A 24,634-nucleotide genomic window follows, 5' to 3' on the forward strand; every position below is an offset into this window, starting at 1 on the left:
GCAAATAGAGAACTCTCTTCTTTATTGCAGCTTTTTTCTTTCCATTTTTCTCTACCACCTACTCTTTACCAACTTCACACAACTCCTTCACATGACTAGAGCAACACTCAACTTTGATTTTAGAGTCTTCACGGCTTCACTTCTCCACACATTCCACATGCTTCACTTCTCCACACATTCCACATGCTTCACTTCTTCATGGGCTCAACTCTAGTCCTTTTATAGCTTTCTAGGATTCTCATCTTGAACTTGAGATCAACCTTTTGCACAAATATTTTACGAAGCAATTTTTGCTTCACACTCAACTCAAGGCTCTCATACTCACTAGGCTTTGATAACAAATGTTAGGATGGTGTCTAAAGACACCGATGTTTGATCCCATTGGTCAGTAGGACAAATAATCTTGGAGTTTTTTGGCCTATAAATAGACTACATCATAGATATATACCATGGGAAAAACCATGGGTGCTAGTATACTTGGATCTCTAAAGCCACTAATAACTTGATTAAGCCAAGATTATATAATCATGGAGTTTTTTGGCCTATAAATAGACTAGATCATAGATAAATACATGGGAAAAACCATGGGTGCTAGTATGTTAAGCCAAATTTAAGTGAATAATGATAACAAATAAATCAAGAATTCAGATAGATCTAGGATGGTTATACAATAGTAAAAAGAAGAAAACAATATAATTAAAATATTAATCAACTTGCATCATCTATATCAAAATTGAGTGTTCTAACATTCTGAAAACAAAATGAGATACAATAATCTACTGTATAATAAAAAAATTAATTTAAATATAAATATTTAAATTTTATTTTCAAAATATGGTTTACAATCTTGTTTTTTTTAATCTTTTAAATAATTAAAATTACAACCCTATAAAAATAAAATTATAATAAAACATAACACACAAAAGTAAAAGTTACGTCCAAGGTAAACTTCAAGATTCAAAACACCAACCTAAATATTATATTGAAATAAACGGGTTATCCTATACATAGCAAGTATTTATATTTATAAATGAAATATCCAAATTCATTTCCCACCACATAAGCCCTGTGTATCTCTGTAAATAACACAGAATTCAGAATTCTTGCAACACCATATTAGAAAACATAAACCATCCATAACATATATGTGCCAACTGTTCAGATTTTACTTTGTACATAAACAATTTAGAATTGAAATATCTAAATGACTCTGGAGACTAACATTGTACATAAACAACTTAGAATTGAAATATCTAAATGACTCTGGAGACTAACAGATTGAAAAGGATCACGCTGCAAGTAATCCCTCCACCACCATCCCATTTTACCTCTATAAATAACACAAAATTCTAACCATGCCAGAACTCACGAAAAAAACCCCAAACCCTACATAACATATTTCATATGTCACAGCTCTGGTTCAGACTCTTAAGCTCCATCTGCAGTTTTTTCACGCGTCGAATGGCTTCATCCAACACATCAACTGTATCCATCCAATCTCCACCAACTAAATCTCTTAACATCTTAAAAGTTTCTTCAATCCTCTGCCTTTTCTGATCTGAACCCTCCAATGAATCCCCAGTGTCAGACATCCCATCCCCTAAATTCAACAGAGCATCAACTTCATCTCCATCTTCTCCACTATAACCAGAGCTGATCTCCTCATCATCTGCCAACCCTACATCATCATCATGCTGCTTCTTGTCATCATCAGCCATGGAACCTGCAACTTCACTGGAGGAGGAACCAGAAGAAAACTCATCTTCTAAAAATGGTATGGACAGACCCCGTGACAACTCTACATTTTCCAAAGCACCAAAGCCCAACTCCATGACCTCCTTAAACCCACTTCCTTGCAGCTCAAACTCATCATTCTCAGACCTGGACATGCTGAAATCTGTAACATTAAGCAGAATTATTCTTTCAGAGAAACCACTCTTATCAAAAACCAGATACTCTGTTGACATTTTTTTCAGTTAGATCATTCCTTCTTCCTCCACTACAAATACAAATACAGTATAGTTTCTTCCCTGAAATTCCCTTTTTATATAAATTCTGGCAGTGGCCAAACCCTATTCACGGTTCCTACCAACCGCGCAGGCAACTGCATTTCTCTTTGCCACCTGTCACTCACGGTTCCGTCCTCATTCGAACGGACGAGTTCACGCATTCATCCGAGAAACGATACGTATCCACGTTGAATGGAAGCTCCCAACGCCTTCCTAGAAAGTATACCCCTCTCTGCGTCCCCACGCCCATGTACAAGATATTACTTAATTATTCCTTAATTAACTACAAACATGGGATTTCCAGAAGAACCAATTCTGGGAAGAATCTATAGCCGCTGCGCGTGATGTCAGCACGCATGGCCACTCCACATCATCCACGCAATCACCATAGACTTTTGGCCACACAACTCAGAAAATAAATTTAATTGACTCCGGACAAGCCTCAGAGTCTTCACAGATTTCTTTAGAGATCAGAGCTCCCGTGCCAGCTGTAAGACATTTTCCATGCATTTTTGAAGTTTACACATGAATGAATACAGAGACTTAATGTTTCACAGTGAATCAGTAATTCTTCGTCTAGCAAATTGCAAGTTTGATATATTAGAAATTTATGATTATGACAAAAATTTACTGTTAAACCACATATCATTATATTAATTTTGAAAAAACTATGGGTAGAATTGTTTTAAATTTAAGATCTATTTTAAGTACAGATCTAACATGATCCCAGAGAGATCAAATTTCTTCACATGCCAACTTTTTTAGAGAGTTTAATTAAATATCTTATTGAAATATTTTTTAAAATTATAAAGCTTGAACATCTTACTCAGACATTTTTTTTAGGCTTCTAATTACTTTTACAAAATATTCATTTTTATTATTATAAAGGGGCACAGATGGATGGACAAACTTACACATCCACTCATACTGAACTGTAAAATGAGACTCTCTGCGCAACAAAATTTATAGAATGGATAAAAGTGAGGAGAATGGATTTGAGGGAGGTAAAATTATTTAAATATTTAAAATAAATAAATGTGTGTATTTTGGAATAGGTTTTTTGAATTTTAATTTTATTATCAATAAGTGAATGTTAAAGATTTAATCTTGAGAAAATATTCTAGTAGTATTCATACATCATCAATGCTAATATTTCTTTCAAAAGTAATTATTGTTTTTTTGTCATATGTATATGAGTTATAATTTTTTGAGCATGTGAGATTAGTAAGTCATGGTATTGGCCCCATAATATCGTAACAAAGTTTATTTCTGGAAAAAAAATATTGTAATAAAGTTTATTTACAAATTAAGAATCTCTATGGGAAAATGGTGTGGATCTCCATGATTGAGAATTATAATTATATATATATAATTAATAATAATTATAATTTAAAATAAAACTATAATTTAGTTAATTTTTATGATTTTAAATTTTTTTGCAATGTGAGATGTATCATGAGTTAGGTGTTTTAATTGATTTAGTTGCGTTGGTAATAATATAATCTATCAATAATGTGTAAAATAAGGCTTTCTCAATTTTATTTTAATTATTAATAATTACTTCTTGGATGATAGGGATTTAACATCCACAAAAAATTCTAGAATATTCTTAATAGTTTTCACAAATTAAAGGTTGTGGTTTATTTCAAAAGAAGTTATTTTATTTTTTCCCTTTTAATTAATTTGATTAACTTCAAAAAATGTTCCCACACACCAGTAAACTTTTGCCAACTAATATAACTTGCTTTCCCTCTCTTGCCCGGCTTGTGGGAAGTTGCTCTACGCTCAAGAGTATATTGGATCTTCCCACACCTAAAGGAATTTTCTAAATAATATAACTTAGTTTGCCTATCTAGCTAGGCTTGTGGTGGTTTCTCTAGGGTCAAGAGTACATTAGGAGTCCAAGTGTCTAAATCCTGATACAAAAAAATATCACATGAACAAATCACATATGGTTTTTTGGACATGTGGTATTGATATGTTGTGGTATTAGCCCATGGTATTGTAACGAAGCCTATTTATAGATTAAAAATATCCATAGTAAAGTGGAGTGAATCTTTATGGTTAAATATATGCATTTTTAACTCATATATTAATTATTTTTATAATTAATAATAATAACAATAATTTAAATGTCAAAGGATCTTAGTTAGAGTCGTTTGGTGAACAATTTATTTCCTCATATGAGTGGGACATGTTCTAATTGACATTTTTGTAGCATTTATGAAATAGTTGTATCTAGTGTAAAGTCGCAGGAGATTTTTATAAAGTTATAATTTAATTTATTTTATTGATATCTTTTAATAAGAAGTATCATGAAATAAGTATTTTGTTGCTTATTATATATTGATGTACGCATGCTTTTACCACCACCCATTTATTTTATATGGTTGCCTTAGTTTTTATTAATTTAAAATGTCATGGATGTCTGGACTCTCACATGTCTATCCTTTAACTAGAGATTGTATTATTAGCTCTCACAATAAACCTTGTGCCATGCTAGTATAATACCAAATTAGTTACCAATTTCTCTCATCATACCAAAAAAATAATAATTTAATTTTAAAATTCTACAAAAAAAAATTAAAAATTAAAATGATTAATTTAAATACTTATCATATAATATTATGGTAAAAAGTGAATAAAATATTATTTATAATTTTTTAAATATTTGAAATTTTAATAAATATTTTGAAAATTAAAAGGTGGTAGTAGCTGGAGGTGTGATATTCTACCTCGAAGAACAATCAAATGTTATATTTTCTTGGGATTTGAGTCCAACAACAAATAATCAAGTTGAACTCTTGGCATTATGGAAATGTATAGACATAGCTATAAGAAAAGGAATAAGGAGATTAATGTTTCTTGGGGATTCAACGGTAGTCATAAGGTTGATCTCCAAGGCAAAATCTAAAAGAGGTCCTTCCTCCCCAGTTATGGTGAATATGATTGCATTGCAGATAGAAAAATTTGAAGAGATTTCTCTCTTCCACATCCTCAGGCATTTAAACAAAGATGCAGATAAACTAGTCAATTGTAGAGCAAAGCGTGAGCTAGGGATATTAGAATATAATAATATTCAAGGGGTATCTTCCCACATCCCTTAATTCAAATTCTATGTGCTGTTTGGAATGGGTGAACCATCGTTTATTGCCACTCCTTGATTTGTGGGAGCATCACTGAATGCAAAGGCTTGCTTTCAATATTTGTGTGGAGTAAAGTGTCTCATCTAGATGGCGTAGACAACAAGTTGTTTCTCATACATAGAGGTAATAAGTACTCCACGTCCCTTCCTCTGCTTTTCAGTTATTATAGACTGGATAGGCAGTGTGGTGCAAGGACTTGTTTTAATTCGGATATGATGGGTTCTTTCAAGTCATTTATGTAACCAAAATTCCCCATGGTGTCATTCTTTATTGCTCTGTGCCATTCCTTTGGTTTGGTTTTTATGTGTATGGTAGATCCCTCTCCTATTACAAGCTTATTGATCTAAGGAGATCTAGAATTAATGCGGCCTCTTAAGACTTGTCTCGATAGGTGCATAGAAGAAATGTTAAATTTGTAGAGGTCCTTTGGTTTATCCTCGCTTCTCCCTTCTGCTTTTTGGTGTGTCTAATGCCTTCAAAACTTGAGACTAGATATTGTAAATATGGTTGTTGTTGAGGGTCAAGCTCTTGATTTAGAGCTAAAATGACAGAAGTAATCAATGGAGAATTTGTTTAAAGTGTTGACTACCATGGTTGAACTCTCAAGTAGAAGGTTGGAGCTTGTGTAAGGTAACAAGGAAGTGAGATTTAATTTATTGAAGAAAAAATATGAGTGGTTGCAGACAAGAATGGATAGGATGCTTGCTAGTTTAGAGTCTAAGTTGCTCATGTGGAAAATGAATGTCAGTGGAAAATAATTTTTTGTTGGTGACCCAGGTTCCAAGCATGGCAATGTGGATATTGGTACACAAGTCTAGACAAAGGAGGTTGGTTGCGCTACAACTGGAGCTAGTTCGTCCTGCAATAAAGAGCTGATCTAGGATCACAAAGCTAAAGTTGGGCCTTCCTGACCTATTTAAATATTATGTCTATCTATGTACTGCAAGTATGTTAAACTTTTGGGAATTTTTTACAGAGAATACGAGAGGTTTCAATCTAAAATCATAGTCCAAAAAGGCCGCAGAGGATTTTTGTTGTTGTTGTTATTGATATACTCGAACATGGAGGCAACAAAAATCACTGAAGTATGTAAATGGATCTGGCCATGCAAACGAATTTTCTAATAGAAAAATTACCCATTATACATATACATATCTATCTCTCTCTCTCTCTCTCTCTCTCTCTCTCTATATATATATATATATATATATATATATATATATATATATATATATTATTTTGATTTTAAAAAAAATTCACAAAATAATATTCTTTATCTATAAAAACAATTAATTTATTATTAATATAGATTAATTATTTTAATGTAGTACACTTTACAATGGTTAAGCCCAATTTAATAACCATTTCTAAGATATGTTCCACAAATTTTAATAAGTTATAACTAATAAATTGCCAGGAAAGCGATCAGAGACGCTCCTAATGAAATCATTAAGCTCTGGAATATAAGTATATACAAAGCTCTCATCAAAAGGAAGAAGAGGTCATATATTAATAAGAGACAAGAGCATCTTCTCCACCTTTCTAAAGTTGCGCCCATAAAGTTTTGGCGGAATGTGCTTGTTCGTAAAACTAAAGATAATCATTCTATCCCCTTAGAAAATTGGGACAACTATCTTAAGAAGTTGTATGACTCTCTGGACACCATGGGCACCATCTTAAACACTCCTATTAAGGAAGATATATTTTCTCTGGAAGATGTTGAGTCTGGGATTAATAAGCTCGCTAATGGGAAAGCTAAAGATATTGAAGGATACAAAGTTGAGATCTTTAAAATGGGAAGATCTATCGTCATTCCTCATCTCCACAAGCTTCTCAATTTGGTTGCAAAGCATCGCTTCCCTAAGCTTTGGACACCAAGCCTTATTGTGCCTATTTTTAAAGATGGGGATAAAAACATTCCCTCTAACTACAGGACCATTATGATTATCCATATCCTGGCCAAGCTATATCAGCTCATTTTGGAAAAGAATCTTAGCCTTTGGCTCAAAAACCATGGTAAAGAGCTAAAGGGCAAGCTGGTTTTAGGAGACATTACTTGACTATCGACCATCTTGTCACTCTCAAGATCATCGCAGAGGAATGTCACAATAGTAAAGCTTATCTCTTATGTTGTTTTGTGGACTTTAGAAAAGCTTTCAACACTATTCCTTGAGATAAGCTCTGGGAGAGACTTGAAGAGATCATGGTTCCTCCTGAACTGAGGATTGTTGTGATCCACCTCTCGGAGACTGTCATTGCCAAGTTTAATAATAATGAAGAGTGGTCTAAATATATTAAATGCAATATTGGGGTTAAGCAAGGTTGTCCCCTATCCCCTACCTTTTTTGGCATTTACATCAATAAGCTAGAGGAGTGTCTGGAAACTACAGGTTGCAAGGGCACCGAGCTTGCTAGTATAATCATTACTCTTCTCCTTTATGCTAATGATATCATTCTTCTTGCAAAAATCCATGGTGACCTAAACAAGCAGCTTAAGACTCTCTAGGACTACTGCTCCAAGATGGGTATGACAGTTGATACCGTCAAAATTAAAGTAATGATCGTTAAATCCAAAAAGATCACCCATGTTAGTTTCGTCTATGATAACAATTGCTTAGAGGAGGTTTATTCTTATAAATATTTGGGTATTGACTTTCCTCATAAGCTCAACTAGAATTATAGCAACAAGAAAAGGATTATTGGTGGTTGGAAAGATTATTATGAGCTTGAAAACAATTGTAAGTCGGTCGATCTTTGCATTTGGAGTAAAAAATGGTTTCTCTTTGAGACTCTCGTCACCTTGTTGTCTTATACGGATGTGAAGTTTGGGGTTGCAGTATATCCAGAGAGTTGTTGAGAAAGATTGAGATGATTCAAAAGAAATTCATAACCTACAATCTCAAGATCAAGGGAAATACTCCCTATCCTATCCTCTTGATCAAATATGGCTTGTCCCCTTTTGAAAGTACGACTATGCTTAGACATCTAATGTATAAGAAGAATATTTACAACATGGAATCCAAGAGGCTCCCAAAAATTGCTTTTAACTTTAGTCAAAACCCCTACCTTCGCCTCAAGCGCGGGTGGCATAAGGATGCTCAGTCTTGGTTCAACCATTGGGGGATTAAGGAGGAGATCATCATGGGAAGCAAGGATAGTGTCAATGATACTATTACCTCCAATTTTAAGGACAAGTTGTGGGATGACAAGAAGTTGGAGGGTAAAAGGAAGCTAAGATACTATGAGGAGGTGATCAATCCCACCCTCGATAACCATAATTATCTCTCTGTGCTGACCAACACTAAGAAGAAAATGAACATCGCTAGGATAAGAACTAATTCTCATGAGCTTCAAAGTGAAACTGGGCAGTGGTCTACTCCCAAGACTCTCTGGGACGATAGAATCTGTCAGATTTGCGATACTAAGAGGGTAGAAGATGAAAAACATTTCCTTTTAGACTACCCGACTCTTACTCACATCCACTCTCAATTCCCTAACATCTACCACACTTCCAATCTTCTTGACTTATTAAGTCAGCGCAACTATAACGATTTTGGAGCACTTCTTTCCCTTCTTTTTGACCATAGAAACAACATTTTGAAGAATCACTATTAGATTCTTTTTGAAACACTTGTTTCCCTTCATTTTAACCATAGAAACAACATTTTGAAGAATCACAATTAGATTTTTTTTTCTTTTCTTGAAATTCGATAGACCACATTGGTCTTAGAGGATGTTAATCATTATCATCACATATATATAATTTAAAATTAAAATTTCAAAATAAATATTCAATTTATTATTTATTTAATAAAATATTAAAAATTTACTAAATAAATAAAAATAATATTTTTGTCGAATAAATAAATTTAAATTATATAACAAAATATAAAATATTAATTTTTATTAAATAAATAAATTTAATTTATAAATTAAGTACAATTTGAATGGTTAAAAGATAAGATTACATTTTAATTTTATTTATAATATATATAATCTATTTGTCAATCTCCACAAAGTCAAACAAACAAAAAATCAAACACAAAATCCAATTATTTTAAAGTATTAAAATATCCACTAGAGTTTCTATGTAGAATCAAAACCTTTATTAAATAATTCAAGCATAGTGCCGTGAAATCTTCACCATCCACTCTCAAACAAAAACTTTATGTATACGTATGTTCATGGTTGCATACTAAAATGCTAATTAAGATAAATAAATATTAAGATCCCATCACTAAATTACTAAACTTATATCGTAGACCTTTTATTATTGGATAAAATTATCGATAACCTTCCTTTCGTATATTTTTGACCCTTTAGTGATAAGCTGTAATTATTAAAAAATTAACCATTCCAAACGGCTCTCTGAATTAACGGTTTACTCATGAAATAGTCAAGTTAGTTTCGGTTGAAGAATTATGTGACGTCCTCTCATAAATGAGTGTTTTATTACAAATTTAGGTGTATGAGGAATTTAGAATTTATTGTATGCTTTGGATAGTTGTAAAAGTTAAATTTGTACATTATGTTAAAAGTGCATAAAATTTGTAGTAAATTCATATAGAATAATTTTAATTATAGATCTACTAATTTTTTAGTAAATTAATCTAGAATTATCTTAATTACAGATTGGCTAAACGTTGAGAGAGGTTACACTGTAAAAGAGGTTTGCACCTCAAGAGATTTCCTCACATTGTAAAAGAGGTTTGCACCTCAAGAGACTTGATCCCTCCCAATCCTAAATTTCGAGTTACGGTAAAATATATATATTTCTTCTTTGGACACATAGTATTGATAATCCATGATATTAATCCACGTTATTGGTAATTAAAATAAAAAATATATAATATTTTGACTTCTTCATGCTTTTAAAATGTTACGAATGAAGTCAAATGAATTTTAGTTGTTTGGGCACATGGTATTGATAATCCATGAAATTGGCCCATGGTATTAATCCATAGTAGTGTAAGAAAGCCTATCTACCTTTTTTTTTTTACCTTAGTTTTATTTTAATTATTAATTTATTTTAATTAATTAATTAATTTTATATTTATTTTTACGTAATTTTTCTAATTCAAAATTGTCTGTAAGTCAAAATGTTTACAAGACAGGACATTACAACATCTCTTCTATACTGGGATCCATCTCTTCTGTACTGGGATGGAGAATGTCTCTAGATGCAATCACTCAAGAGGGACAAACAATATTGAAATTTATTTCAAATGTTTTTATAAATTTATATTTACTGGAAAAACAAATCTTTAAAATATATAATACTATTTTCAAAATATTTGTAATTTATTAACATTTATAATGAAATTGAAATGATTTGCATAATCACACAAAGGGATTGGACCTAATGGTCAAGAGTAAAGAGTTTTTCATTATTGGAAAAGTTCAATTCTCATGATGGCCTAGTTTAAAGCCATGGAAGCACTTTAAGCTAGTGGTTGAATGTGTTGCTACACATAGAGAGATTATATTAAACCCCTTTTTCTTTCAATATCAAATCCCTGAGGGTGTAGATCAATTGGTGATACAATGCACTATTAAGGCACTCCTTGTGACATCATTGGTTCAAACCTCAATTAACCCTGTGTGCCATGTGAGAGGGTGCACTGTTAAGGCACTCCTTGAGACGTCATTGGTTCAAACCATGATTAGCCCTGTGTTCCATGTGTGGGGTAGTGTCAATAGACCTAGAGGTTATAGTGGTAGCATTCATAATTGACCCTATCTCATGTGAGTATCATTGGTTGAAACATTGATTAGTTTGGTATGACATGTGTGGGGTGGTGTTGGTATACCTAGAAGTCATAGTGGCAACATTCATAATTGACCCTATCTCACGTGAGTATCATTAGTCCAAACCTCGATTAGCCCTGTGTGCCATGTGTGGTGTAGTGTCGGTATACCTAGAGGTTATAGTGGTAGTGTTCATAATTGACCCTATCTCACATTAGTATGAACTTGACCTAGTTGTTGATTCACCTAGTCATAAAAAAATGTGAGCTCCATAATCTTATTTACAAGTGACTTGAGCTTAGAATCAATATACTAAATCTCATTAGAGAAATTTTGAGGTAAAAAATGGGTTTCAAAACAAAAATCAACTTTATAAAAACCAATAAGATTCAATATTATAATGTCAACCATGGGGAATGATTCACCATTTTTGGAGTTAAAAAAAAAAAAAAAAAACTATTTTTTTCAACTCATCTCCCTATGATTTTACTCAAATTTCAATTAGGACACTTAGATGCAAAATTCAATTTTGCATCCAACGAGTATCCATGTTGCATACTTTCAATGGACCCTACTACACGAAAAATGTGATTGCAATCACATTTTTTCATGTATTTCATATTTTTCATGTAGTAAGGTCCATCAAAAGTATGCAAAATGGGTAATTCTTGGATGCAAAATTAAATTCTACATCCAATGAGTGATTCCACTTGAAATTTGAGTAAAATAGTATAGAGAAAAGTTGAATGAATATATATATATATATATATATATATATATATATATATATATATATATATATATATATATATATTTTTTTTTTTTTTTTATTTTTTATTTTCCTCCAAAACTCCACGTGGTAATCTAATCTTATTTGATTATTTCCACTATACTATTATTTTATAATATTCCTTAGAAGGCCCATTTTAGACCTCAAAATTTCTCTAATGAACATTTAATTTATGTTATAAAAGTTCAAGATTCTATTGTTGGTCTCAATGGATGATATCATCATCATCACCATGATGTGTGAGAGGGTATGTGTTCAAGGGATTATATCAACCAATTATCATCAATGTTCTTGGGAATTTTGCTAATTGCATCCAAAAAAATGTATAACTTCAATCTTCTTAAATGTGTAGCCTAACTTGTTTAGTAGGGATGTAGAAAACCTTTATTAGGTTTTCCTAAAATGTTTTATTTAAATTGTGTGTGATTTTAATCAAATATGTGATAACCTTTTAATAATGATTAGTGTAATTAGGGGTGGCAGGTGTGAAGGGATCTTTTATGATAGAGATGAAAAGCGTGGATCATTATATCCCAAAAGAAATGAAGAATTATTGTTAGCTTGGGCAATATATATACAATAAATCAAGCAAGGATTTTTCCCTCTTACAAGGACTAAGAGTGGATTTAGCTTAATAAATTTCCTACATTATTGTGATAGGGAATTCTTCAATCGTTATGTTTTTTCAAGTATTACTAGCACAAAATACAAAAATCAACAAGTTAAAAAATGAATCTACTTGAATGAAACTTGGGAGCGTAAGGATCAATGGCACAATTACATATCATGTCATACCTTAGAAAATTGGGCCAATGTTTAGTAGCTACTTTTCAATGAATAAGATACAATTAATAAGAATATTGTTACATATTTTTTTAATGCTAGTCTAACTAATAGAGGAAATTACCTTTTTTTTAATACATTTTCTGGTTAATTTTGTTCAAAATTTGGTAGAGATTTTTAAAAATCATATGAAATCATTGTTTAAGTTGTTTGATTTGCAAATATTAAATGACTTAGGGGTTTTTAAGGGTGTTAATCCATTTATTAATTTAAAAGTGCATTTTAAATAATAAAAATTCACAATCTTACTAAAAATTATATTGTAGCAAAAAGTCATTTCATTTGTGTAATAGGCTACACTTTTTTAAATGTATATATTTTAAACTCATATATTAATTCTTTTTAGCATAATAATAATAATAATAATAAATTAAAAATAAAGTTCTAATTTAGTTAATTTTTATAATATTTTTAATTTTAACACTATGAGATAAATATGAAGTAAATGTTTTGCTTATTATGGATTAATGGCTATTAGAGTTTACCAATTATTTGATTTATATAGTTAACAAGTTATTATTAATTTGAAAACTTTAACTCTTAACTAGATATTATAATGTTGGCAACCTAATACCATGAGAGTACAATACTAAATTACAAGTTTCTTATAATACAAAAGATAATAATTTATTTTAAATTATATGAAAAATAGAAATAATAATGAATACTCAGAACGAAGGTTTGTGTGATTCGTATTTAAAGTAAAACTCTTTCAGATAAATTACATCAAATTTTTCCAGCACAAGAAAGCTATATATTTGTATTATATTCATAAAAGAAAAATTGTACAGCCAATATATATATGAAAACCATCAGATTTGGTAGATATATGAGGTTAATAGCCACATAAAGTGGAATGGACAAAATTCTTTTTCTTGATGTGTTACATATGGATCATATGGAGAAATATAATATAAGGCACAACTGTTAGGGAGAAATCAGTCCCATATATCAAAAATATGTGAAAATTTTTCAAAAAAGGAAGACTAAATAGTGGAAAACAGATACATACCAGATAGACATCATTGAATAGAAAATTATGTACCCGACATGCAGAAGTCCTGGATCTGGTAAGAGATGTTGTCCACCGTTATCTGCATCCTCCAGACACCTTGTGGAGATGATAGGCCCTTTTTAGATAAAGCATCAGCCCACCTGTTTTTGTCCCTGTCAATGTGGGTTACTGTGTAGTCCCTCCTGCAGCTCCATATGGCCTCAATCCTGTTCAGCCATCCTGAAAGATTGATATTTTTTATGATGTGTTTTGACTGAACATGATCGATGATGACTTTCGAATCTCCATAAATATGAAGCTTTTGTAAGTCAAGAAAGTCACAAAAAGATAAAAGACCAGCGAGGGCCATAGCCTCTGCTTTATTGTTGGATCCGGCACCTCCATTCCAATGTATTTCAATACATTGACCAACTTCTGGAATAATGTATACTCCGCAGGCACAAGTATCGAGTTGGGCAGCTCCGTCAAAGAAAGAACGTGGAATACCCGTGGGGTCCCTTGACAAAGGACATCTTCCATTCCTGATTCTGGATTGACGTGGCAATCCAAGTGCACTGTATAAGCGAAGGATAGATTCAAAGACAGAGAAATGTGATTCCTTTATGGAATTGAAAATCGTCCCATTCCGCCATTTCCATATGGCCCAAATAGTCAGTAATGGAATGGGCCTCCAATCGATGAACATGTTACTCCACTCTTTGAAAGCCTCTGGAATGGATAGGAAGGAGATGTTGTTGTAACCAAAGTGGGCTGCGAGATTCTGCCAAATCATCTGAGATTGAGGACAGAGGAGAAAAATGTGAAGGTTGTTCTCAGAGTTTGATTTACAAAGGGGGCATATGGCAGGCCCGCACCAATTCCTCTTTTGAAGATTCTCCCATGTGAGATTCTTATTATAAAAAACCAACCAAGCAAATATTATAATCTTTAAGGGGCAACCTGTTTTCCAAAATGATATTGGAAAGATGTTATCTGTATGATCAGATTCTGAATTTAGTAGTTGTAGGTAGATGTGTTTGACATAAACAGACGAAGAGCCACCATGACCCTTCCATATGAGGAAGTCCTTTTCTGCAGCACAAAATATACCATGAGCCCACAACGAAGATGTGATAGAATTCCATTGAATTCCCAGATCGCCGCTTAGATGCAAATCTGTTGCAGATTTCCAAATTGGAATTGCACCTTCCCAATTTCGAATGGCTTTGTCCCAGAAAAAAATACCTCTATTGTGTAAAGCTCTTAATAATTGTGTGGGAATATGGATCTTCCCATCCGCACCTGCAAAGTCATCCAAACCAATTATGATATTTGTCCCGGACTGGAATTTCCATATCAAGTTTTGTCTGAAGAAAGGTTCTAATTTCCGGAATCCTCTCCATATAGCTGAACCCCGAGAGGAACCAATGAAGCACTGTCTATACCAGAAAGACATATCTTTGTTGTCCATGTACTTTGCTCTAATGGCCTTACTCCATATAGCCTTCCCCATAATTTCTTTCCACATGGATTTACAAAGGAGGGCTTTCCAAAACATATTTAGGTCCAAAATGCCCCATCCTCCCATTTTTTAGGACAAGCCAACATCGAAAGTTTTGTCAAATGGTATTTTTTTTGTTCTCTATGACCTCCCCATATGAAATTAGCAGTCATCCTGTTTAGACTGTTGATAATGGTTGTAGGAATATAGAAGAGATGTGCCCAATATACCATGATTTGCACCAGCACAGCCTGAGTCAGAATCGCGCGACCTCCAATGGATAAACATTTGTACTCCCATGCAGCAATCTTCTTATAAAAACGGTCAGGAATCCAAGACCAATCTGCCACACAATATCCCACGGATTTCAAATTGAACCCCAAGTATTTTAGCCCATTCCGGATAGGAACAACTTTAATATTGAATAGATGTGTTAGGAAAGAGATAAGATCCCCATTAACATTCTCGACATGAAAAGAAGATTTACCTTCATTAACACACATGTCGGTGGCTTTTTGAAACCTCCCCAAGATTTCATGAAGACATATCCAAGATGCCCTGCACAGAATTGCAGATAAAAGAATATCATCAACAAAAAGATTATGGGAAATGTTGATGCCCCTATAGATAGGGAGCGACCTGCATTTATTTAGGAGAATTGCCCTCTTTATATGTAGACTCAAAGAATCCATTACAAGAATGAAGAGGAGCAGAGACAAGGAGCAGCCCTGTCTTAACCCCCCGGCCGCTTTGAAAAAAGGAGTAGGGATTCCATTTATAAGGACTGCATAATTAACATCAACCACACAAGCCATAATCCATCTGGAGCATCTGCCATCAAGACCAATCCTAGCAAGGAGGCAGCGAATAAAGCCCCAATCCACGCTATCATATGCTTTTTTAAGGTCAATTTTTAATAAAGCAGCTTCTAGTTTCCTGCAATGCATGGAATGCAGGCATTCTTGAGTGAGAGCCACCGCATCCAAAATATTCCTTTCCTTTAGAAATCCGTGTTGCTCAAGGGATAAATGTAGAGATAATATGTTCCTCATTCGAATAGCAATAATTTTTGAAATGATCTTATACAGGACGTTGCACAATGAAATTGGCCTAAAGTCTGAAAAAGAAGTGGAGAGCTTCTTCTTTGGAATCAATGCTATATATGTTGAGGAAATATATTGGCTTATATAACCATGAGCTCTAGATTCCTCGACCATTTTTAGGATATCTGACTTAAAAAGGTCAAAAAAATGGATGAAGAAATCAATAGTCCAGCCGTCCAGTCCCGGACATTTGTCTTTCTGAAATGATTTCATTGTAACCAATAATTCCTCTTCGAAAACCTCAGAAAATAGGGCTCTGTTTTGATTTTCGTCAAACATAGTAGGATACGGGTCGATACCCCATAGTATATCCTCAAAGTCACTACCAATATTTCTGCTGTAGGCCCGTTTGAAATATTTCACTGCTTCGCTAGCAATGTCCTCCTGGGAAGTAAATGAATTGCCTTCTTCATCCTTGATCTCCCAAATAGAGTTTACTTCCCGCCGCTTATTTGCAAATCTATGGAAAAACTTTGTATTTTTGTCCCCCTCTTTGAGCCATATAGCTCGACTCTTTAGACGCCATGAAGCTTCTTCCATTGCTAATAGCTTTTGCTTTCTTTTCTCTAAGTCCCATATTTGTTTCCGAATAGTAGAAGACATACTGGAATTTTTAAAGTGAGCAGATAAATCCTCCAGATTCCTACATATATCTTTCAGAGCCATTCTGTTGGAGGCCGATTTCTCCTGTTGCCATCTTTTTACCCCATTCCGAAGAGAAGACAGTCGATCTAAGAAGTGCTGTGATACATTATGTTCCAGAATAGATGAGAGCTACCAGGTTTCATTTATAAATTTGTTAAATTGTTCATCAACGAGCCATGTTCGGTTGAATTTGAAAGGATATCCAAATCTGCGACCAACAAAATTCCAATGGATAGAAATGGGGCGGTGATCTGATATGAAAGATGGAATGATATTCACTGATGGGGAACCAAATCTATCAATCAAACTTTCATGCAAGAGGAATCTGTCAAGCCTTTTAGCCAGGTATGAATCATTTGATCGCCCATTGTCCCACGTGGGTCCTAGACAAGATGGCAGAACATCTACAAAATTATTTTGCAAGATGGCATCACGAATCAAACCACCGACTGGGTCATTTTTCCTGCCATTGCCCCATATTTCATCGTTACATAGAGTACAATTTAAATCTCCTCCAACTAAAAGGGAATCAATTTCAAGAAGTTCCGATGAGAGAAAATATTCCCAAAAAGGATATCGATTTTTGTATGGAGCATATATATTTAATATATGAACGGGCGCAGGAGATCCATGGAAGTAGGCCAAAATAAGTATACCAGCAAAACATTGAAATGCAACCGCCGATATCCATTTTGGATCCCATAAAACAACCAAACCCCCTGACAAACCAACCGCATTTGTTGCAACCATATGCCAAGATGGAAGCATCCGTCTAAAATATGAAATAGTTTGAAGACTATCATGCATGGTTTCTTGGATTAGGAGCATTTTGGATTTTGAGGAGAGAAAAAGAGATTTAAGAGCCAAAAACTTTGGGTCTGCTCCAAGACCCCGAATGTTCATCGATAAGATGTCAATCATTTTTGGACTTCTGAAGGCCAGCTTGCTCTAAGAGGCCCCATATTAGAGATATCATCAGCAACAATTTCCGAGATTGGAATGTCAATTAAGGAAAGGTCCCGAATTGACACATCCTGTCTACCTCTCCTACCCCTGAAATGTCTACTTCCCCGATTCTCTTTACGCCGAACAGTGATATTCCCAACCGAATTTGGGCTAATAATAGGGGAAGGGGAACGGTTAGGTCGGTGGACAGTAAGAGGCTGAAGTTTCAGAGAAGTCCGTTTTAGAAGAAGGTCTAAATCACAGTCGAAGGAATTCTTGGCCGAGGATCCAGGGGAATTGGTAGGGGTGATCGAAATACATGGGGCTTTGCCTTTGGGATTAGTTCCATGGGTATGAGAGGGAGAAGACGAAAACCTTTGGGGAGGGGGGATATGGTAGGCGGGGGATTGAGGGGACGAAGAAATATATTGAATATGAGGAGATGATGGGCCAACCCGGGGAGGCTGGGGAAAAGATGGAGGGGGGGGAATAGGTAAATCCGGGACCGGCTCTTGTGGCGAGGGGATGACTGAGAAATTCTGCAGATTAGCGGGCGAGTCATTTAATGACTGAATGGGGGGTTTTGAAGTGGAGGATGACCGGGGGCGATTCTCTGTAATGTCAATATACCGACGGGAAGGGTCCGCAGACAAAGAGCAAGAGCGAGGTAGGCTAGAAGATCGATCTGGAGAGAGACCTCTAGGCAATGAAAGGTGATCGATTGAGAAAACTGGAGCCCGATAAACCTCTTTATTGATAGAGCATTCCTTTTTCATATTAACTCTCTCATTTGTAGACATAGGAATATTTTCTGATTGAAACTTAGACTTATGTTTACCACTTGGACGTCGGGGACAATGGGAGAAAAGATGGCCCGTTTTATGACAAGCAGAACATCTAAAAGGGATGCCCCAATAATCTAACCGCTGTTGGATTTTAGACTTTTCCCATGATAAGTCAATTGACTCCAGAAATCCACCCCTGAATTTTTTTTCTATAAGGATCCACGCCACCCATTTGTCCTTAGCCCCAATGCACCTAGGATCGACATATATAAACCGACCAATAGCATTACCAATTTTCTCCACAATTCGATTGGTAATCCTGGAAGCTTCAGCCATATATAATTATTTTGGGGAGTGCATCTGAGAGGATTAAATCCAATGAACCATCTGTGAAGAGCTAAAAAACTCTTGTCCCGAACCCAGGGTTTAGAGAAAATAATCTCCAAGTCTCGAACCCGGAGAAAATGAAAACTATACCAATTATTCATGAGACGGACAATGGTCGGGGAGTAACCCAGGAGAGGAGCCCATTTGGCAGCAATCCAAGATCTGATTTGTGAATCCTCCATTGACGGAAAATGCCATTGACCAACAAGTGCCCTCTTTTGTAAACTCGCGATTCTATCAAATAATAAAGGACCATCCAGGTTAATGGCATCGGGAGGAGGGGAAGATTTAACAGGGCACGGTTGCTTGCGCCGCGAATGGTATGCAGGTCCAACACCCCATGGAGACTGTTCAGAATGGGAATGGGGAATGATGTTAGCTTCCAACGAGGCTTTCCAGTCAGATTTTGGTGCATGGCTGGCGAGGACCTTCTCCGCGTCCATGGTGGCCCGAACCATGGCCGATGCAGCAGAAGTGTCAGAAAGAAAGTCCATGCCAGAGGACAACACAGACTCCAAAGAGTCAGAGATGGAGATCCCAAGGGGATAGTCCGACAAAAAAGGACCCTCAAGGTTTAAATAAAAAGTGGAAAGATTAGGTATAAAATTCCCGATAGGTCAAGATTGAGGTGCGGAACGAGAGTACGACACTGACCAGAAGTTATAGGGCCTAGGGAACGAAAAAGGAATGATGACCAAAGGACTAGAATCCATGTCACCATAACCTTCCCATCTGACAAAAGGATTTAATATATGTCGTCAATCATATATATAGAATTTTTATGTGGCGGTGAACAATTAATGAGAAAGCTGGAGAGAAACCACAACTATTATGTCATGGCCAACCAATCAACCGGGAAAATTCAAACCAAGATTTCCGGCATCGGAAAAATCAGAGAACCTCTCGCCTCTGAGGAATTTAGCTTCAGGAAGATACATCAGGGCAAATAATACAGCAACAACAAATTTCATAAACACACCACCATGGACCTAACTTAAAGCGAAGGTCAGTGCAAGGCTTGGATATAACAAAATATTTCTTGAGGTTGTTTATGGATACCCACAACCAACCAAAGAAATCAGACGAAGACATGGAAAAATAGTAATGGGAGACGACAAGACCTCCAGGATGAGTAAATATGTGACTAATTAAACCAATATTTTAGACATATACAGAAAGTTCAACTATCCCCTAAAAAAATAGAGAATAATATACTCCACATAAGGCTTAAATCATGAGTAAATAGTCCAGTTCATGAGACAAAACTAAGATTTCAGAAATGAACATGGGATTCTGAAAAACTAACCTGTTCCCCAAGCGTTCTCCGAGTGAAGAGCACCGTGAACCATCAACAAAATAACACCAGGTGCCGAAAGCGAAACGAAAGTGAAATTGGACCAAATACAGAAGTATATAGGTGCAAGAAAAACCAAGAGAGATACAATCTTCCTCCGCGTAGATGTTCAAAAAATGTAATGAGCCCAGTGGAAGATAATGGAGGCAAAGTTAAGATATGTGTGGAGATGGGTTAATAACGGAACAAAGAGAGATACATCTAGCATCCGACACCAGAGACGACCATCAACTCCGCACCAGAGTCGTGTAAGGAAGGAAATGAGCCAAACCGCATGCAATAGCTAGGATAGACAAATATGGAAGGTATCATGGCCTATGATAGAGACAGGTTTGAGAGGACAGAAGGCCAAGCGTCTACCAACCAAGGTGGATAATAGAAGGGCGATGGAAAGGCGAGCACGTAACCATCGATTACCGCATGTAGAAGACCACCTCAGTGGAAAACTATTGGTTCATTTGAAGGCTCAGACCAGTTGAAAATTGAACTATAAAGTCTATTCGGAAAAATTTGCTATAATAATGAATAATCAAAATAATTATCATATAATATAATATATTAAATAAATATATTTAAAAATTGAATTATATATATATATATATATATATATATAATATTTTAAAAATTAAATTTATTATTTAGAAAGTTAATGAAAAATTATTCTATTTTTTAAATAACTAATTTATTATTAATATAATATAATTATTTTATTATTGTAATATTTGATTTAATAAGGTATAGTTTAAGTTATCGCTGGAATGATTTTTTTCACAATATTTTTTCTAGTTAATTTTAATCAAAATATGGCAAAGATTTAAAAAAAACTGAGTTTAAAGTCTTTAATCTGTATAATTCAAATGCTCCAAGAGTTTATCAAGATGTCGAATCCATTTATGTATTCAAAAATATATTTCAAATAACAAAAAATTACATACTTGCTTGAAATTATATAGTTGGATTATAGGTGGACTCTAAATTTCGATGAAAAAAATGATTTCATCTATAAATTAGACTACGCCATTTAATAATATTATTTTTTGAAATGTAAAATATTAAAAAATCTATATTATTAAAAAAAAATTAAAATATTTTTAAATTTAATATTAATATTTCAAATAAATATTAATTTATTATTTAATTAATAATATATTAATATTTTATTAAATAAATAAATTATTATTAAATTTAGATTTTATATGATATATATATATATTTTTTATCAATTCCCAAAAATCAAACAGTCAAACACAAAATCCTTATCTTTAAGAGTTAAAATATCCTCTAGAGTTTCCTTGGAGAATTAAATTCTTTATTAATTAAATTCAGCCCTAGTGCCGTCAAATCTTTACCGTTCACTTTCAAACAATTTTTTTTTATGTATAAGTACATTCATGTTTACATACTTAAATGCTAATTAAAATAATTAAATATTAAAACTGCATCAATAAATTACCAAAGTTACACATAAACTTCCTCCCTGTTATAATATATCGTAGACTTTTTATGATAGGTTACAATTTCGTTAAATTAATATTCTTATTATATATTTTTGACCCTTTCCATAAGAAGGTATAATTATTAAAAGATAATAATTAGTCATGAAATAGTCACATTAGTTTCGGTTGAAGAATTCTGTGACGTCCTTGAGGCATGAGTGATTTACTAAAATTTGTAGGTATATGAGGAATTTCTGGTATACTTTGGATATTTGCAAAAGTCAGATTTTAATAAAAATAGGAGAGGGATATGTAATTGAAAAAATATATTTTAAAAATAAGAATAAATTAGTATAACTTTGATAATTAAGTGAGAGGTAATAAGATGGAAAATATTTAGAATCTTTTTATAAATTATATTTTGAAAAATATTATTGTTTTAAAATATATAATATTATTTTTAAAATATTTGGAATATTATTAATATTTATAATAAATTAATTAATGAAAATTAAAGTGAATTTTATAATTATATAAAGAGAGATCTAGTGGTGGAGAGTGAGGAATTTTTCATTGTTGGGTAAGGTTCAATTCCTATAAGATCTTATCCTTAAGCCATGTGGCTCCTTGAGGTAGTGTTTGAATGTGTAGCTGCACCTACAAAGATTATATTAAATGCTCTTGAGACATGTGCACACGTAAGTGAATCATGTCGCACCCCGTTGTCCTTTAATATCAAAGCCCCAAGGATGTATATCGATTGGCGAGAGTGTACACTAATAAGGAACTCCTTACAACATTGTTGGTTCAAATCTTGATTAGCCCTACATGCCATGTGTGGGGTTTAGTCCCAACGGATGGTATCATCATCACCACCACCACCATGTGTGTGTTCAAGGGGTTATATCAACAAATTATCATCAATGTTCTTGGGAATTTAGCTAATTACATGCAAGAAAATGTACAATTTGATTCCTCTTAAATGTGGTGCACTAGTACACTGACTAGTTTACTAGGGGTGTGGGAAACCTTTCTTAGGTTTCCCTACAATGTTTAATTTAGAATGTGTGTGTAATTTTAATTAGATATTTGATTTTAATTAATAATGATTAGTGTAACCACCCCTGTGTAACTTGTAATTTCCCTTCTCATAAGTCACCTTGGAACCAGAGCTAATATGGCCTCACTGATGTCTTTGCTGCTGCTTCTTGGTTTTATTCTTGATAGAGAGGTGATATAAATGCCGCCTATGTTGAATCTTAGTATCTGTTATCATCCACAATGTCCCAGGATGAGAGGAATCGACGGAGGTAACCACAGACCAAGATTTTAGTCTGGTAGCTAGCCCTACCAAACCAGAGAGGGCTCTCTCTATGAAATTACAGTCAAAGACTGAGATATAAAGGATTTTAGGCTAGATATGTTTAGATCAGGGTTTGATTTGATTTTGATTGTTTGTTGGATGATGGCTTAGGTCTAGGGAGCTAGGTCTAGGCTTTGAGAACCAGATTTACAGTGATCCAGGTGGATATTGGTGGCCACCTGCCAAGTCCACCTGGACCCCCACCATTGTCTTTCTCAGCATTTTCAGTTTCCTTAATTGTAGCACAGTTTACTATTTTTAGCAGTTTTTCGGGTCCTGAACTTCCGGAGCCGTTTTGAGGCCCTAAACGACGTTTTTTTGGGAATCTAGGGCAACATGGGTTCATGGACCGATGTTGCCTCCCAAAGTGGTAGTACTCGGATAGATCTTTCTAACGAGCTATTGTACGCGTCAAACGGAGATCATATGCCAAAGTTACAACCCCGGGAAGTTGATGTACCAATTTACCCCCAAACGGGGCCCACAGTTTGGCGTTTCATCTCCTAGGGTTAGGTTTTGGAATGTTAAGGGTTTTCCATTGTTTCTCAACAATAAATAGGCCTTCGAGCCTCATTGTAACACAGTTCAGAGGCATGTAGCCATCACATCTCTTCTCAGAGATAAGCTACCATCGCCCTAGCTAGTTTATTTCCATTTCTGTTTGTAATCATATTTCAGTATTTTCCATTAATGAAATGAAGTATTATTTCCGCTGCATCTTTGTGTATATGGTTATCTCTGTAATTTGTTGCGTTCCTGTTTAAATCCGGATCAGTGGTATCAGAGCGGTCTGCTTTTTCTCTGTTTTTCTTTGCATGTCCCCAACAAGGTCGGGATATAAGGAGTTAGGGCTTGAACTGGTTGAACCTTTGCAAGACCAGCCTCGCAAATCCCGACGGCCTCCCATGGCGGACGAGAAGAAAGACGAGGGGGCAGGAGATCCCATCAAAATCTTGCTCGAAGAAGCGCTCGAGCGACAACGGAACGCGATGATGGACAGCTTTGCGCAGATCCTTCAGCGGCTACCCAGAAGCGGCGCATCGGCTTCCAGCAGCTCCTCTGGAAACGCCACACCCTTTAAGGTACAAGTTAATTTTGAAATCCCCATATTCGAGGGTCAGATAGACGCCGATGCCGTAGATAAATGGTTAAATCTGCTAGAGGGATATTTTTCTGTTCATGAATTTTCGAGTCGGGAAAAGATTGTTTTTGCTCTTCTCAAAGCAGCCCCCCACGTCAAGGACTGGTGGGAAACCTACTGCGAGCAGAAGGATGAAAGTACTGGCTCACTATTTTCAGCCGCACCCACCTGGGATTCATTCCGGGATGCCATCAAGGAGCAGTACTACCCTGTCGGAAGCTATGAGGATGAATACATAAAGTGGACCACGCTGCGGCAGGGAAGGGACCAAGACGTGCCGGAGTTCACCAATCTTTTCCATACCCTTCGCACAAAGTTGGGTATCAAGGATTCGGAGCAACATTTGATACTCAAATACCGTGGCTGCCTGCACAAGTACATCCAGGAAGAAATACAGTTCCTGAACATCCCCTCGCTCGGCGCAGCATACCGGTATGCCGTCAA

At 34.7% G+C, this 24,634-nt stretch overlaps 1 protein-coding gene across 1 annotated transcript; it reads right to left on the reverse strand.

Moving 5' to 3' along the window:
* Nucleotides 1-1,137: 1,137 nt before the first annotated feature.
* Nucleotides 1,138-2,004, reverse strand: LOC149151038 (uncharacterized). The gene has a single exon (XM_089445490.1). It carries the CDS (start codon nucleotides 1,965-1,967, stop codon nucleotides 1,401-1,403), a length of 567 nt encoding a protein of 188 aa, XP_089301616.1. The 5' UTR covers nucleotides 1,968-2,004; the 3' UTR covers nucleotides 1,138-1,400.
* Between the last annotated feature and the right edge of the window lie 22,630 nt (nucleotides 2,005-24,634).

Source organism: Pinus tabuliformis, chromosome 9 (genome assembly GCF_031772625.1).
Source record: "Pinus tabuliformis cultivar Carrire ecotype Pingquan chromosome 9, CPIR1, whole genome shotgun sequence".
Lineage (NCBI taxonomy): Eukaryota > Viridiplantae > Streptophyta > Pinopsida > Pinales > Pinaceae > Pinus > Pinus tabuliformis.

What these genes read in the sequence shown, in the direction of transcription:
- LOC149151038 (XM_089445490.1), bottom strand. Translation starts at nt 1,967, where the DNA reads ATGTCAACAGAGTATCTGGTTTTTGATAAGAGTGGTTTCTCTGAAAGA.